Source organism: Loxodonta africana, chromosome 21, assembly GCF_030014295.1.
Source record: "Loxodonta africana isolate mLoxAfr1 chromosome 21, mLoxAfr1.hap2, whole genome shotgun sequence".
In the NCBI taxonomy this organism is placed as follows: Eukaryota; Metazoa; Chordata; class Mammalia; order Proboscidea; family Elephantidae; genus Loxodonta; species Loxodonta africana.
The window spans coordinates 12,927,269-12,941,059 of record NC_087362.1 but is presented as its reverse complement, the minus strand read 5'-3'; the positions used below and the strand labels follow the sequence as shown (position 1 = coordinate 12,941,059).

Here is a 13,791-nt window from a genome sequence, read left to right as displayed (position 1 = left end):
GCTTTATTCGTATTTTTGATTTCAAATGTGATATTCCATTCAACTATCCATAAAATACATCTGTACTGTCACTATATTTATCTTCCCATTCTAAAAAATAGTCACAGATTTGTTTACATAGAATGTTTTTACAGAAAACTAATTTAATTTGAAAGTATTTTTGATAATTTAAGAAGAGACTAACTTGGAACTAGAAAATTAAATATAAACAACTTACAAGATTATTGAATATTCTCATTTGAGAAATGCATTTTAATGGCCTACAGGATTTACATATTCATTTCAAAAGTAAATATTTGGTGAAAAGATTGCTATATCTGGGTACCATGCATCAAAACAATTTTCTTCTTTACATAGTCTCAGGGTAATATTGGATGTTTAATACCAAAACAGTATCAAACATCACGATGTTCGCTACTACTTCTGATAATTACCTGATACTTGGCTACCACTATGGTGTTTACATCCGGAATCCTATAGTCTTAAGAAAACTAAGTTAAACATTATGTCTTGTAAAACATGTTGAACATATTTTGTAATCTCTGCTTAATAAGATGAAAAAAAAACCCAGTGCCGTTGAGTCGATTCCGACTCATAGCGACCCTAATAGGATAAAAAAAAAAAATAGGATAAGCACAATAAAATTTTTCAGATGAAGAGATGTGAACTTGTATCAAATGAAAAATATGTAGGAGACTCAGGCTACACGCACATACACAAACACACACACATACATAATGAAAACTATTGGCATTAAAAAAAAAACTTAGTAGAGAAATTCCAGGTGTTACCTAGGCAATATGTGGATTACTAAAAGCTTTAAAATTTTTTTTCAAGTTTTCAATTAGACTAGTATAAATATCCAAATTTCAAACATGAATCATTTTAAAGAATTTACATAGCTAAGTCTACCTTTCTTCCTAAAACAGCATATTTACTATATAAAAAACAACAGCTAGGCGTACTAACGTACTCCTTCTACACTCCCATACATGATGTACTCTGTAGAGTCACTGCTACAACCAGGAAAACAAGTATCAGGAATTATCACAAGTACTCTTCTCTATGGTGAGAAAAATGTCTCATACTCTACTGTTTTTACCTGGAGACGGGCAGAAAGGAAGTATTTCACTCTGATATTCTTACCAGGACTAAGGCCAAGTTCTCGCATTAAATCAGGGTTACAAGCACAGAACCTATGTGAGAACTTTGTTATAAGAGTTTCAAGATACTCCCCACGCTCTTCAGGGGCATGGATATGACGAAAGAATTCTCTCAGTGCATTTGGCAAGAATTGGTTTCTAAAATTATGCAGTGTCACAAGGTCATCCAAGACATCTCTCCTGGTAGAAAGAAAAGAAGACATGGCTTCAGTTAACATTTTTCTACTAAAAAAAAGAAAGTGTTGAAAAATCATAAATTATCATTTTTAAATGAATACACTTTATTATTGATTACCAGATCAGCTAATCCTGTAATACAGATGTAAGTCTTAAAACTAAAAAAAAAGAATTTAAGTATGATCATTTAAGAAATTAAAAATTTTTTAAATCTTTTAGGGATAGATTATAACAAAACAAGGTAAAGCTAGTGATTTAATTATAAAGTGAACAAAGGAATTTTGCAGTATTAAAAAGGCATCTTCAAGTGCTTTCTTGGCTAAATCCATATAGCAACAGAATTCTTTAATTAAGAAAATAATGAGATTCTCCATCTTCCATACCAATCCATATCATCCAAGGTAACAAGTGTTTGTCTATCTTTTATGTTAACATATATGCAGTGTCTACCACTTGTCTGCCAGTTTGTTGTACTGTGGTGGCTTGTGTGTTGCTGTGATGATGGAAACTATGCTGCTGGGATTTCAAATGCCTGCAGGGTCACCCAGCGTGGACAGGTTTCAGCAGAGCTTCCAGACTAAGACAGACTAGAAAGAAAAAATTGGCCAGTGAAAATCTTAAGAATAGCAGCAGAACATTGTCTGATACAGAGCTGGAAGATGAGCCCCTCAGGTTGGAAGGCACTCAAAATGTTACTGGGGAAGAGCTGCTTCCTTAGAGTTCATCTTAATGATGGGGATGGAGTAAAGCTTTTGATTCATTTGCTGATGTGGCATGACTCAAAATGAGAAGAAACAACTGCAAATATCCATGAACAATCAGAACGTGGAGTGTATGAAGTATGAATCTAGAAAAACTGGATGTCATTAAAAATGAAATGAAATGCTTGAAGATCGACACCCTAGACCCGGGTGAGCTGAAATGGACTGGTACTGGCCATTCTGAATCAGACAATCACATGGTCTACTATGCAGGGAATGACAAATTGAAGAGGAATGGCATCGTGTTCATTCTCAAAAAGAACGTTTCAAGATCCGTCCTGAAGTACAACACTGTCAGTGATAGGATAATATCCATACGCCTACCAGGAAGACCAGTTAACACGACTATTATTCAAATTTACTCAACAACCACTGATACCAAAGATGAAGAAATTGAAGATTTCTATCAACTTCTGCAGCCTGAAACTGATCAAACATGCAATCAAGATGCACTGATAATTACTGGTAATTGGAACATGAAAGTTGGAAACACGTAAGGACTGGTAGTTGGAACATATGGCATCGGTGACAAAAATGACACTGGAGACTGCATGATAGAATTGTGCAGGACCAATGACTTCTTCATTGCAAATACCTTTTTTCAACAACATAAAATGGTAACTATACATGTGGACCTCACCAGGTGGAATCAAATCAGCTCCATTTGTGCAAAGAGACAATGCAGAAGCTCAATGTCATCAGTCAGAACAAGGCCAGGGGCTGACTACAAAATAAACCATCAATTGCTCATATGCAAGTTCAAGTTGAAGCTGAAGAAAATTAAAACTTGTCCATGAAAGCCAAAGTATGACCTTGAGTATGTCCTACCTGAATTTAGAGAATATGTCAAGAATGGATTTGATGCATTGAACACTAATGACCGAAGACCATACGAGTTATGGAATGACATCAAAGACATCATAAATGAATAAAGCAAAAGGTCTTTCAGGAGGGTAGCATATGATCAAGAACTGATGGTACTGAAGGAAGAAGTCCAAGCTGCACTCAAGGCATTGGGGAAAAACAAGGCTCCAGAATTGATGGAATGCCAACTGAGGTATTTCAACAAACAGATGCAACTCTGGAGGTGCTCACTCATTGTCATGGATTGAACTGTGTCTCCCCAAAACATGTATCAATTTGGTTAGGCCATGATTCCCAGCATGTGTGGTTGTCCTCCATTTTGTGATTTTCCTACGTGTTATAAATCATAATCTCTGCTTGTGGTTAAAGGGGATTAGGGTGGGATATAACACCCTTGTTCAGGTCACATCCCTGATCCAATGTAAAGGAAGTTTCCCTGGGGTGTGGCCTGTACCACCTTTTATCTTACAAGAGATAAAAGGAAAGGGAAGCAAACAGAGAGTTAGGCAGAGAGTTGGGGGACCTCATACCACCAAGAAAGCAGTGCCAGAAGCAGAGTGTGTCCTTTGGAGTTGGGGTCCCTGCGCGGAGAAGCTCCTAGTCCTGGGGAAGACTGAGGAGGCCAACAGACAGAGAAAGCCTTCTCCTGGAGCTGATGCCCTGAGTTCAGACTTCTAGCCTACTGAACTGTGAGAGAATAAACTTCTCTTTGTTAAAGCCATCCACTTGTGGTATTTCTGTTATAGCAGCACTAGATGACTAAGACAATCTTCTATGCCAAGAAATTTGGAAAATAGTCAACCAAGTGGAAGAGATCCATGTTTGTGCCCATTTCAAAGAAAGGTGATCCAACAGAATGTGGAAATTATCAAACAATATCATTAATATCACACATAAGTAAAATTTTGCTGAAGATAATTAAAAAATGGTTGCAGTAGTATATCGACAGGTAACTGTCAGAGATTCAAACTGGATTCAGAAGAGGATGTGGAATGAGGGATAGCACTGCTGATGTCAGATGGATCTTGGATGAAAGCAAAGAATACCAGAAAGATATTTACCTGTGTTTTATTGACTACGCAAAGGCATTCGACTGTGTGATCATAACAAATTATGCATAACATTGTAAAGAATGAGAATTCCAGAACACTTAAGCTCATGGAGAACCTGTACATAGACCAAGAAGCAGTCATTTGAACAGAACAAGGAGATTTGCATGGTTTAAAGTCAGGAAAGGTGTGCATCAGGGTTGTATCCTTTCACAATACTTATTCAATCTGTATGCTAAATATATAATCCGAGAAACTGAACTATGTGAAGAAGAATGCGGGATGTAGATGACATAACCTTGCTTGCTGAAAGTGAAGAGGATTTAAAGCACTTACTGATGAAGATTAAAGACTGCAGCCTTCAGAGTGAATTACACCTCAGCATAAAGAAAACAAACATCCTCACAACTGGACCAATAAGCAACATCATGATAAGTGGACAAAAGATTAAAGTCGTCAAGGATTTCATTTCATTTGGATCCACAATCAATGCCACTGGAAACAGCAGTCAAGAAATCAAACGATGTACTGCATCAGGAAAATCCTTTGCAGAAGATCACTTTAAAGTATTAAAAAGCAAAAATGTCACTTTGAGGACTACGGTGGCCTGATCCAAGCGGTTGTATTTTCATTCACCTCATATGCACGTGAAACCCGGACAATGAATAAGGAAGATGGAAAAAGAATTGATGCATTTGAATTATGGTGTTGGCGAAGAATATGGACCATGCCACGGACTACCAGGAGAATGAACAAATCTGTCTCGGAAGAAGTATAGCCAGAATGCTCTTTAGAAGCAAGGATGGCAAGATTCTATCTCACATACTTTGGACATGTTATCAGGAGGGACCTGTCCCTGGAGAAGGACATCATGCTTGGTAAAGTAGAGGGTCAGTGATAAAAAGGAAGACCCTCAATGAGACAGACTGACACAGTGGCTGCAACAACGGGCTCAAGTGTAATGATTGTGAGGATGGCGTAGGGCTACGCAGTGTTTCATTCAGTTGCACATAGGATCGCTATGAGTTGGTACTGACTGGGTGGCATCTAACAACAACAAAAAAAAAGCCCAAACCAGTTGCCGTCGAGTCGATTCTGACTCATAGCAATCCTATAGGACAGGGTAGAACTGCCCCAGAGAGCTTCCAAGGAGCAGCCGGTGGATTCAAACTGCTGACTTTTTGGTTAGCAGCGTAGCTCTTAACCACTACGCTACCACAGTTTCCAAATAGCTATCTAAATACTTGCACCTTATGGTTCACAATAATGAAAAAGTGAAGGCTGCAGCTTCCAGAAAAAATATTTGGCTTTGGTTTGCTATTACTAAGATGTTGGCTTTCCATTTTTTTTGTATGTGTGCAGGTTTAGATTTTCTTTTTCCAACTTTTACAATAGCAACTTTCTCATTAGCAAGTTAAAGCTCATAACAGAGATGATGTGGAAAATATAGAAATCTTTTCATTTATTCAATTTTGCAACTAGACGGTTGCTATGTAGTATAGTTTTTAAAGTAAAACTTAATTATTAAAAGCATTACTTGATTCATTTCTAATGGATACTTAAGCTTTTTTTCTTTTTTATTTTACCTTTCATCAAGATAAATTCTCAGTTTTTTCCAATTTAATGTTCTTGTACAGAAGATAAACTTTGCTATTTCTTTTGGCGAATCATCTAGGATACCCTTGGACATAAAGTAGTTCACTCCCTAAGGCAGAAAGACAAACATATATAAACAAAATTAGTCTTTATTTATCAACTTCAACAATTAGGCAACAGTGGAACAATAACCATAAATTCTTTCCAGCATAAATAGACTTTTTATAGCTTTTACATGCAAAATACAAGCTAGGACTTGAACTGAAATTATTATTTATGGTTGATATTTTACATGCCATGAAAAGTAGGAAATTCAAAGTTAAGACTCCTAAAGAAATCTTAGTTCAATTTTCTGGCTCATGTCAGTTAAAACTAACTATACAGAAATATGGCGAGGGGGGTGGGGAAGAAGCCACTATACATACTTTAAAATAAGCCTTTCAACAAACACTTCCTCTGTCTAATAGAAAACATGACTTCTTAAAGCTCAGATACGTATCCTAGTACACTTTTTAAGGAAATAGCTTCTTGAGAAAAAAACAAAAACCCATTGCTGTTGAGTCGATTCCAACTCATAGTGACCCTATAGGACAGAGGAGAACTGCCCCATAGGGCTTCCAAGGAGCGGCTGGTGGATTGGAACTGTCAACCTTTTGGTTAGCAGCCAAGCTCTTAACCACTGTTCCTCCAGGGGTCTTTGAGAAAAGAGAGATTCTCCAAATGAAAGGCTAATGTAATTTTATTCTAGAAAGAAAAATAATTAAACTATTTAACTTTAAGTAGGCACATCCCCAGGCTAGTTTATGGGTTATACATACTTTGACTTAAAGCACTGCTACATTCTGTAAGTATTTAGCTACAACAAACATTGAGGCAAGACTTAAGACAAAATGATTTTAATGTTTTTCATAGAATTTATCTTTGAATTTCCTTTTCTCTGCATGCAAAGTTTTCCAGAGAAGCATCACCCAGAAGTTTATACCTACATTAGATTTAAACCGACAACAACAAAACATCAACAACAAAATCAAACGCTGAAACCACTGTTCTCTCCTGTATGTGGAGGTCACATTCAAAGAAATGCCTTCTGTGGATCTGAATGTGGAGTGACTAAAATAAAAGGCAGGTGTGTTTATCTCAACTAGCAGCTATCCAGATACACGCATTCCCATGAATGCTTATGTCTGGATACTAGCACATTGTGTGCGGTTAATTGGTAGAGAAAATGACGTATTATATACATGCGACGTACTGTTTTCACACATAAATTCCTTCAGCATTTCTTCACTTAACAAACACTTACATAATTCCCATAAGTATTGCACACATTAAGAATTCAGAGTTGGGAGAATTTTTTTATAAAAGACTCTTCAAGATAGCAACTTTCTCATAAAAATTTTATATTAAAAAACTTAAAAAGCAATTTGGTACAATGAGGTAATAGGGCTTTTGAAAAGTTTTAATTATCTGTAAACTGTAATTTAAAGATAAGACTTTTTATATACAACTAATTTTAAGATCCATCAGGATACTTTCCTAATAGCAATCCTATCAAATTCTCACGTGAATTTTATTAGTACAAAAGCAATGCTAAGGCACTAAAAAAAAAAAAAAAAAAAAAAGTGTATATATAGAAGAGCAGAGTACGAAACTTTCTTGTCAACTCAATCTTAAGTCATATTTCAGACTGAATCCTGGATACAAGGGCTAGAAAATGTAACATGATCAAGGTGGAAAGCCAAAAAATTTGTTTGGAATGAGGTTCTCAGCAGTTGTCTGAGGGGGCAGGAACTAGAGAAATATTAATGCCTGTTTCCATCCTCTCCTCCATTAGTTTGAATACCCGAGAGTTGACTGTATATTTGCTTGATCTGCCTGTTCAAAAAAATAACAATATTTCAGAAGTATTTCCAATGCTTAATTTTAATCTAAATGATTCAAAGGAATGCCAATGAAGTATTATTATTTGATAGATCTTTTATTCACACCTACTTATACATAAATATGAAAGAGGTGTAAAACTCATTCTAATGTGCTTCAAACATGTTTTAAATAAACTCACTAATATGATCCATTATTATAGAATTCTCTATTATATGTGTCACTTTAATATCATTTGATGCTACTTATTTGTAAAGTAACAGTATTTATCTCATGTAAATATCATAAAAATACACCGTTGGCTATTTCCTTTTTAATGGAATATGTGCTTTAAGAATATCTGACTTCAGTTCTCCAAAATCAATCACATATAGAGGAGTAAATGCATACACGGTCAAACAGTTTTAAGTCCAAGGTTGGTAACTGGGAACACAACTTGAAATAAGCCTCCTCTGTTGGTTTTATGGGGGAAGGCGGGCATCACTGTCAAGCCCAGGGTTCCTCTCCAGAGGAAGATTACATTAGAAGGGATATTAAAATGAATAGTAAAGGACGATAAATAGAAAATGGCATGGAACCAGATTATAAATGTCTTCAATAAGCAAGCTGGCAAACATCCCAATACTTATCTTTTTATGTAAGCAATGAAATACAAAAGTTACTAGAACGTGAATAACTGCATATTTCTTTAATAACTAGTATATTTTTGTCTTTTAATAAAGCTTTGAAAGGGAACAGAAAGGTCGCTAGACCACATAGCATATTACTAATTAGTCAGGATTAGAACTCTCAGCAGTGTGTGTCTATGTGTGTGTGTGTCTCCATGTGTGTGTGTCTCATAGGCAAAGGAAATCATGAGCATTAAGATTAGTCTAAATTAATATAAATAAAGTTTCCAGGAAAAGGAAAGTTGTAGTTCACTGTAGTCTACATAAGTCACTATGTTGTTAGTGTCGTTTACCACTGAGTCAATTTTTGATTTATAGTGACCCCGTGTCACAGGGTGGAACTGCCCCATAGGATTATTTTAGGCTGTAATCTTTATGGGAGCATATTGCCAGGTCTTTCTTCTATGGAGCTACTGGGTGGGTTCAAACTGCCAACTTTTGGTTAGCAGCCGAGTACGTAACCACTGCATCACCAGGGCTCCTTCATAATTCACTATGAAAGTGTCCAATTCTGGATGTCACATTTTACGAGGCATATTGATAAAGCAGAAATGTGGCTTTACGGCATCTGAAAGGCTGTGTTACGAGGAAAAAGGAATAGACTTATTGTGTGTAATTCAAGTGAAGATCTTACACTATTTTTAGGGTCACAGCCCCCTTTAAGTATGATCAAAACTAGAGAACTTCCTCCTGGAATAACGCAGATACACATTTAAAAAATATAAATTAAATGGTTAAAGCCCGTCTACAGACTGCAGGACAGGAATCCCCTCCAGATGAGGGCAGGCTGTCAGCGGCTGTCAGTTACAGGTGGGCAGGTTAGTGCTCCACACAGAAGGGCATGCTTGCAACTACAGCTAGATGAGTTGTTCAAAAGCCAACAGATTATCAAGGGCTTGACTTTTTTTTTCTTTTTTGGTTACATTTCTAAAACAAGCTTAAGCTTAAAATTTATTACTATGCACTTTAATTTCATTGCTTAATCTATATAAATTGTAACTCCATTATACAGATGCTATTGTGTTTAACTTTTAGAATTATCTAAACTGTTACATAGTGTGGTTCCTCAGGGACTATCTTGATGTGGAGAGAATTCTAAGACTTTTTTGTCCAATAACTCTGAGAAAATCATGATGGTGTCGGTCCTATAACAGGCTGCTCTATTGCATAAAGGTGGGCTCTTGTCAGCTGAAAGGAAATTAGTAGCCAACACTGATTTTATTAAAAAAAAAAAAAAGTTTTAGAGGAGCATAGCAGAGGGATAAATTTATATTTTGACAATAGACTATTCACATGTATTGTTGCTATTGTTGTTAGCTGCCAAGTCAGCCCCCAACTCATGCTAAACCCATGTGTTACAGAGTAGAACTGCTCCATAAGATTTTCTAGACTGTAATCTTTTTTTTTTTTTTTTAAATCTTTAGGGCAGCAGATTGCCAGGCCTATGCCCTGTGGATGGGTTTGAACCACCAACCTTTGGGTTAGCAGCCGACTGCAAACCTCTTGTACCACTCAAGCTCCTGCTTATATACAGTATTAGGCTTTATGTACCTCTGCAAAATGATAAACTGGTAAATCATACTTAAAAACTAACAAATCTTCAATTAGTAATTTGGTATTTTAAACAGTACCCATTTAACTTAAGATTTAGATATAAAGACCAACAAAGACTACTTTGCAAAATAGATATACTTTTATCTGTATATACACACACACATATACACATACCAGTTTTAAAACACACATATTAAAAATGTCTACATCTTCACTTAAAAATGTGTTAAGGACAAAGTACTATATGTAAGGTACTCAATGAGAGACACTAAGAAGTATAAAACAATTTTGCCCTAAGGAAATCCATAGTCTATTTGGGCAGATCGGATGGGTACACAAATAACAAACACACACATGTGACAAATCAATGATATAAGGATCTTGACCACTATGCCACCAGCTCTTCCTACAGAAGTCTAATAAGGCCTAAATGAAGGGGTATGAAAATATAAGTGTTTTAGTAGTTCAAATGAAAGGAAAAAAATCACCTAGGAGAAATCAGATTTGAGTAGATGTTTTAGATAGCTCAGAAGTAGGGGAAATACTGGAGAAGAATAGTTCAGTCAATATGGTATTAGACAAGCAATAAGCATTATAAGACAAAAACTCAGGCTATTTTTAGGAAAGAAGGGAGAACTATCTAGGATTTAAGAACAAGTCTGGAACCACACTGTAGGAATAGTGCTGAATTTTGGGGTAAGAAGTTTCTTCTCTACCCCATATGCAACTGGAAGCCTCAGAAAGGTTGTTAACATGACAAAGCAATGGCCTGCAATATGAATTTGACAGTGATATAAAGAGACATAATGGAAGGAAAATTACACAGGAGGGTACTATAACTGTCCAGGCTCGAATATGTGGAAAAGCAGTAGAGATGGAAAGAAAAAAAAAAATATCCTAAAAATGAATGTAAAAAATAAATAACCAATCAAACAACAACAAAAAAACCATATGCTACATATATGAAAATAAGAAGCAAGAGCAACTGAAAAACATGCTGGCTCAGGCCAAGGGAGAATGAAAAGAAAAAAAGAAAAGGATACTATGTTTCTGGCTTAGCTGAAGAGGAAAATGACTGACAGTAAAAACATGGAGTGATAGGAAATGGAGATCAGTTTGGTCTTGGAAATGTTGAATTTCAGGTGATGACAGATAAAACCAGAAAGGCGTGGTAGATAGTTGGCAATGGAATAGAGTAAAAATAAAACTAAAGTCTGGATTGGAGACACTGATTAGGGATCTCGAATAAGAATCAGTAAGGGAGCAGGTAACGGAGAGGACAAGGATAGAATAACGTTCCAGAGGCCGAGAGCCTTTGCAACTTAAAGAATAAAAGCGTGTGTAATGCAATCACACAGAATAGCTGAAAGAGCAAATTTTTTCAGAAGAGGGACCGAATCACGGCTCTGCCACTTAATGGCTATGTGAATGTAAACAATTTCCTCAACCTTTCTGAGCCTCAGTTTCCTCATCAGTAAAAATCTCAGATGGCTATTGTGATTGTGAAGATATGAAAGTGTCTATCATAGAACAGAGGTTTCCAGTTGGGGCAAACAGTTTGCCTTCAACTACTAAACCGAAGGTTCGTAGTTTGAATCCACCTGGTAGTGCTGCGCAAGAAGGGCCTGGCCTTCTGCTTCCATAAAAAAACCCTACGGAGCAGTTCTACTCTGTAACGTGTGGGGTTGCCATGAGTTGGAACTGACTTGACAGCAATGAATTAAAAAAAAATTTTTTTAGTGTGGAACATGGCTGGTTTCCTTTTTCTTTTAGGCAGTTCAAAACAAAACACAAAAACCTGTTGCCACCGAGTCGACTCGGACTCACAGTGACCCTACAGGAGAGAGCAGAACTGCCCCATAGGGTTTCCAAGGCTGCAAGGAGACTAAAATGGGAAAAGAAGCCACTGGATTTGGTGACTGGAAAACAAGTAGTAACTTTCAAGGTATCTGTTCCCAAAGAGTAGTGGGGGTTTAAGTATAGAAGGCTACGGAATAAGCCCAAGGTAAGGGAAGTGAATATGGTATAAAGCAGGAAAAAAGATAAATGGCAAAGTTAAAGGGCAAACAAATTTTTTCAAGATAATTTAGACCTATGAATGTCAGAAGACAAAGGAGAGAGTCAACTGAGAGAGAAAAAGGTTGAAATGCAGGAGAAAGAGGAGATAAGCAGCCAGGCAAGGAAAAGGAAGCAGGGACTAGGCGGGATTTATAATGCTTTCTACGCCTAAAACATCCACTGCTGTAGAGTCAATTTCCACTCACAGTGACTCTAGAGGTCAGAGTAGAACCGCCCCACAAGGTTTCCAATCTTTATGGAAGCAGGCTGCCACATTTTTCCCCCACAGATCTGCAGGTGGGTTCAAACCGCTAACCCTTCAGTTAGCAGCTGAGAGCTTAACCACTGTACCACCAGGATCTCTTTTTCTAAGCCTAGAGGCCAAGCTAGTTTAAAGGCAGCTGTATTAAGAAAGTGAGAAAATCAGAAAGCATGGCCCACGTTGCTCTCTTTCTCAGGAAGGAGGAACGATTTGGGAAGAGCTAGAAAAGAGAGCTGATTTGTATCCTAGAGGAAACTGGTGAACATCTCTACAAGCAATTGCGTGGGTTACAGCTGAGAACCCACCAGGAGTAAAAAAAAGAGTGCCAAGGTGCATTGAGAGCTTGGTGAAGTTAACGAGAACTCATCCCATCTCCTGGTCAGGTTTTCTTTAATAGAACAGTTGTTTCCAGCGATTTAAGGAGGGAAAAAAATGAAGAACATTTGTAAAGCAGTTTCCACAGGACATGTCACTAAGATTTGTTACGCAAATGCTGCACCACATGAAATTGGCCTGATGACTGGATTTGTTTTGGTAGTAAACACAAGCAATTCAACAGAACATAGACAAATTGCTTAAACCACTATTAACGAGAAATTCAGATCAAAGAAAAAGATTACTGGAGCTTAATTACCCACATAATGCACATCTTAGTCTCATTTCTGTAAGAATGCATCTTTTCACATTATAACTCATGTTTTCAGATATCTGTACTCGGTAGCTTTTCTCCTATTACATAAATATCTGTATTTTCTCTCTTTTGAAGAAAGCCTTATTTTTTAAATCAAATCATTATCACCCACAGTGAGCTCCAAAAGCAAAATCTGCCATATTTGTTCAGCACCAGAAAAACTATATTTGGGAATAGAGTGAATGCCAGAAAACTGGGCACATAAAGCCAAATGAAAAAGTACTGACAACTGTACTGAAAGTACTGTCAGCATAGACAGAAATCTGGCAAAACATCGTGTAACCGTTGGTTTGCAGCAAAGAAATCCCTAATGAAACGAAGCTGCAACATCTTAGGGAGTACCTTCCTCTGTTTTCCTGAGGAACGGCTCTAGTAAAGAAATTTAGAAAAAAACTGGAATTTAGCAAGATTTGTTCAAATGTGCCCTTGTATGCAATGTAAAATCCAGTACCATGGCTACTAATAAACCTTGTCCACAGCATTATAAAATGGAAAACAAACAGGAGACTGTGCGTCACTGTTTTAAAGGGACATTTTGAAGACTTAAAAAAAAAAATCCTTAAATTTTAGAAATAAAATTTGTTCAAAAAAATTTAGTAATAAAATACTTCAAGCCCGATTCCTAATTTTGTTTTCAAGAGAACTGATATGTTCATTTTCAAGTATACATTTTCAAGCCTTCTGAAACAAAGAATTGAAATTTAAAAGGAAATGCAGCACTGTCACACTAAAAGCAATATAAATATTAGGAGATACAAATATATATTATGAAAAATATACTTTCTGGATGAAAAAAATAAACAAAAAAACCCCAAACCTGTCGCCATGGAGTTGATTTCGACTCATAGTGACCCTGCAGGACAGCGTAGAACTGCCTCACAGGGTTTCCAAGGAGTGGCTGGTGGATTAGAACTGCTGGCCTTTTGGTTAGCAGCCTGAGCCCTTAACCACTGCTAAGCACATCAGAGGCAGCCCTCTACAGGCCAAACGGGAGTATTCTCATTGTCTTGTTTGAAAATTGCAGTAATGGTTAAGACTACTGCTTTCATGCTGCAGTGTTTTCAAAA

The 13,791-nt window shown here is 36.8% G+C and overlaps 1 protein-coding gene across 2 annotated transcripts in view; it reads right to left on the bottom strand.

Annotated features, from left to right (window-relative positions):
- FBXO8 (F-box protein 8) overlaps positions 1-13,791 on the bottom strand; it is a 68,137-nt gene that overhangs the window by 14,863 nt on the left and 39,483 nt on the right. For both annotated transcript variants that reach the window (XM_010595624.3, XM_003415816.4), the window contains exons 4-5: positions 5,601-5,719; positions 1,147-1,343 (exon numbers count right to left, since the gene is read on the bottom strand). In XM_010595624.3, the coding sequence (XP_010593926.1) occupies positions 1,147-1,343; positions 5,601-5,719 (316 nt within the window). The remainder of the gene's footprint in view (positions 1-1,146; positions 1,344-5,600; positions 5,720-13,791) is intronic.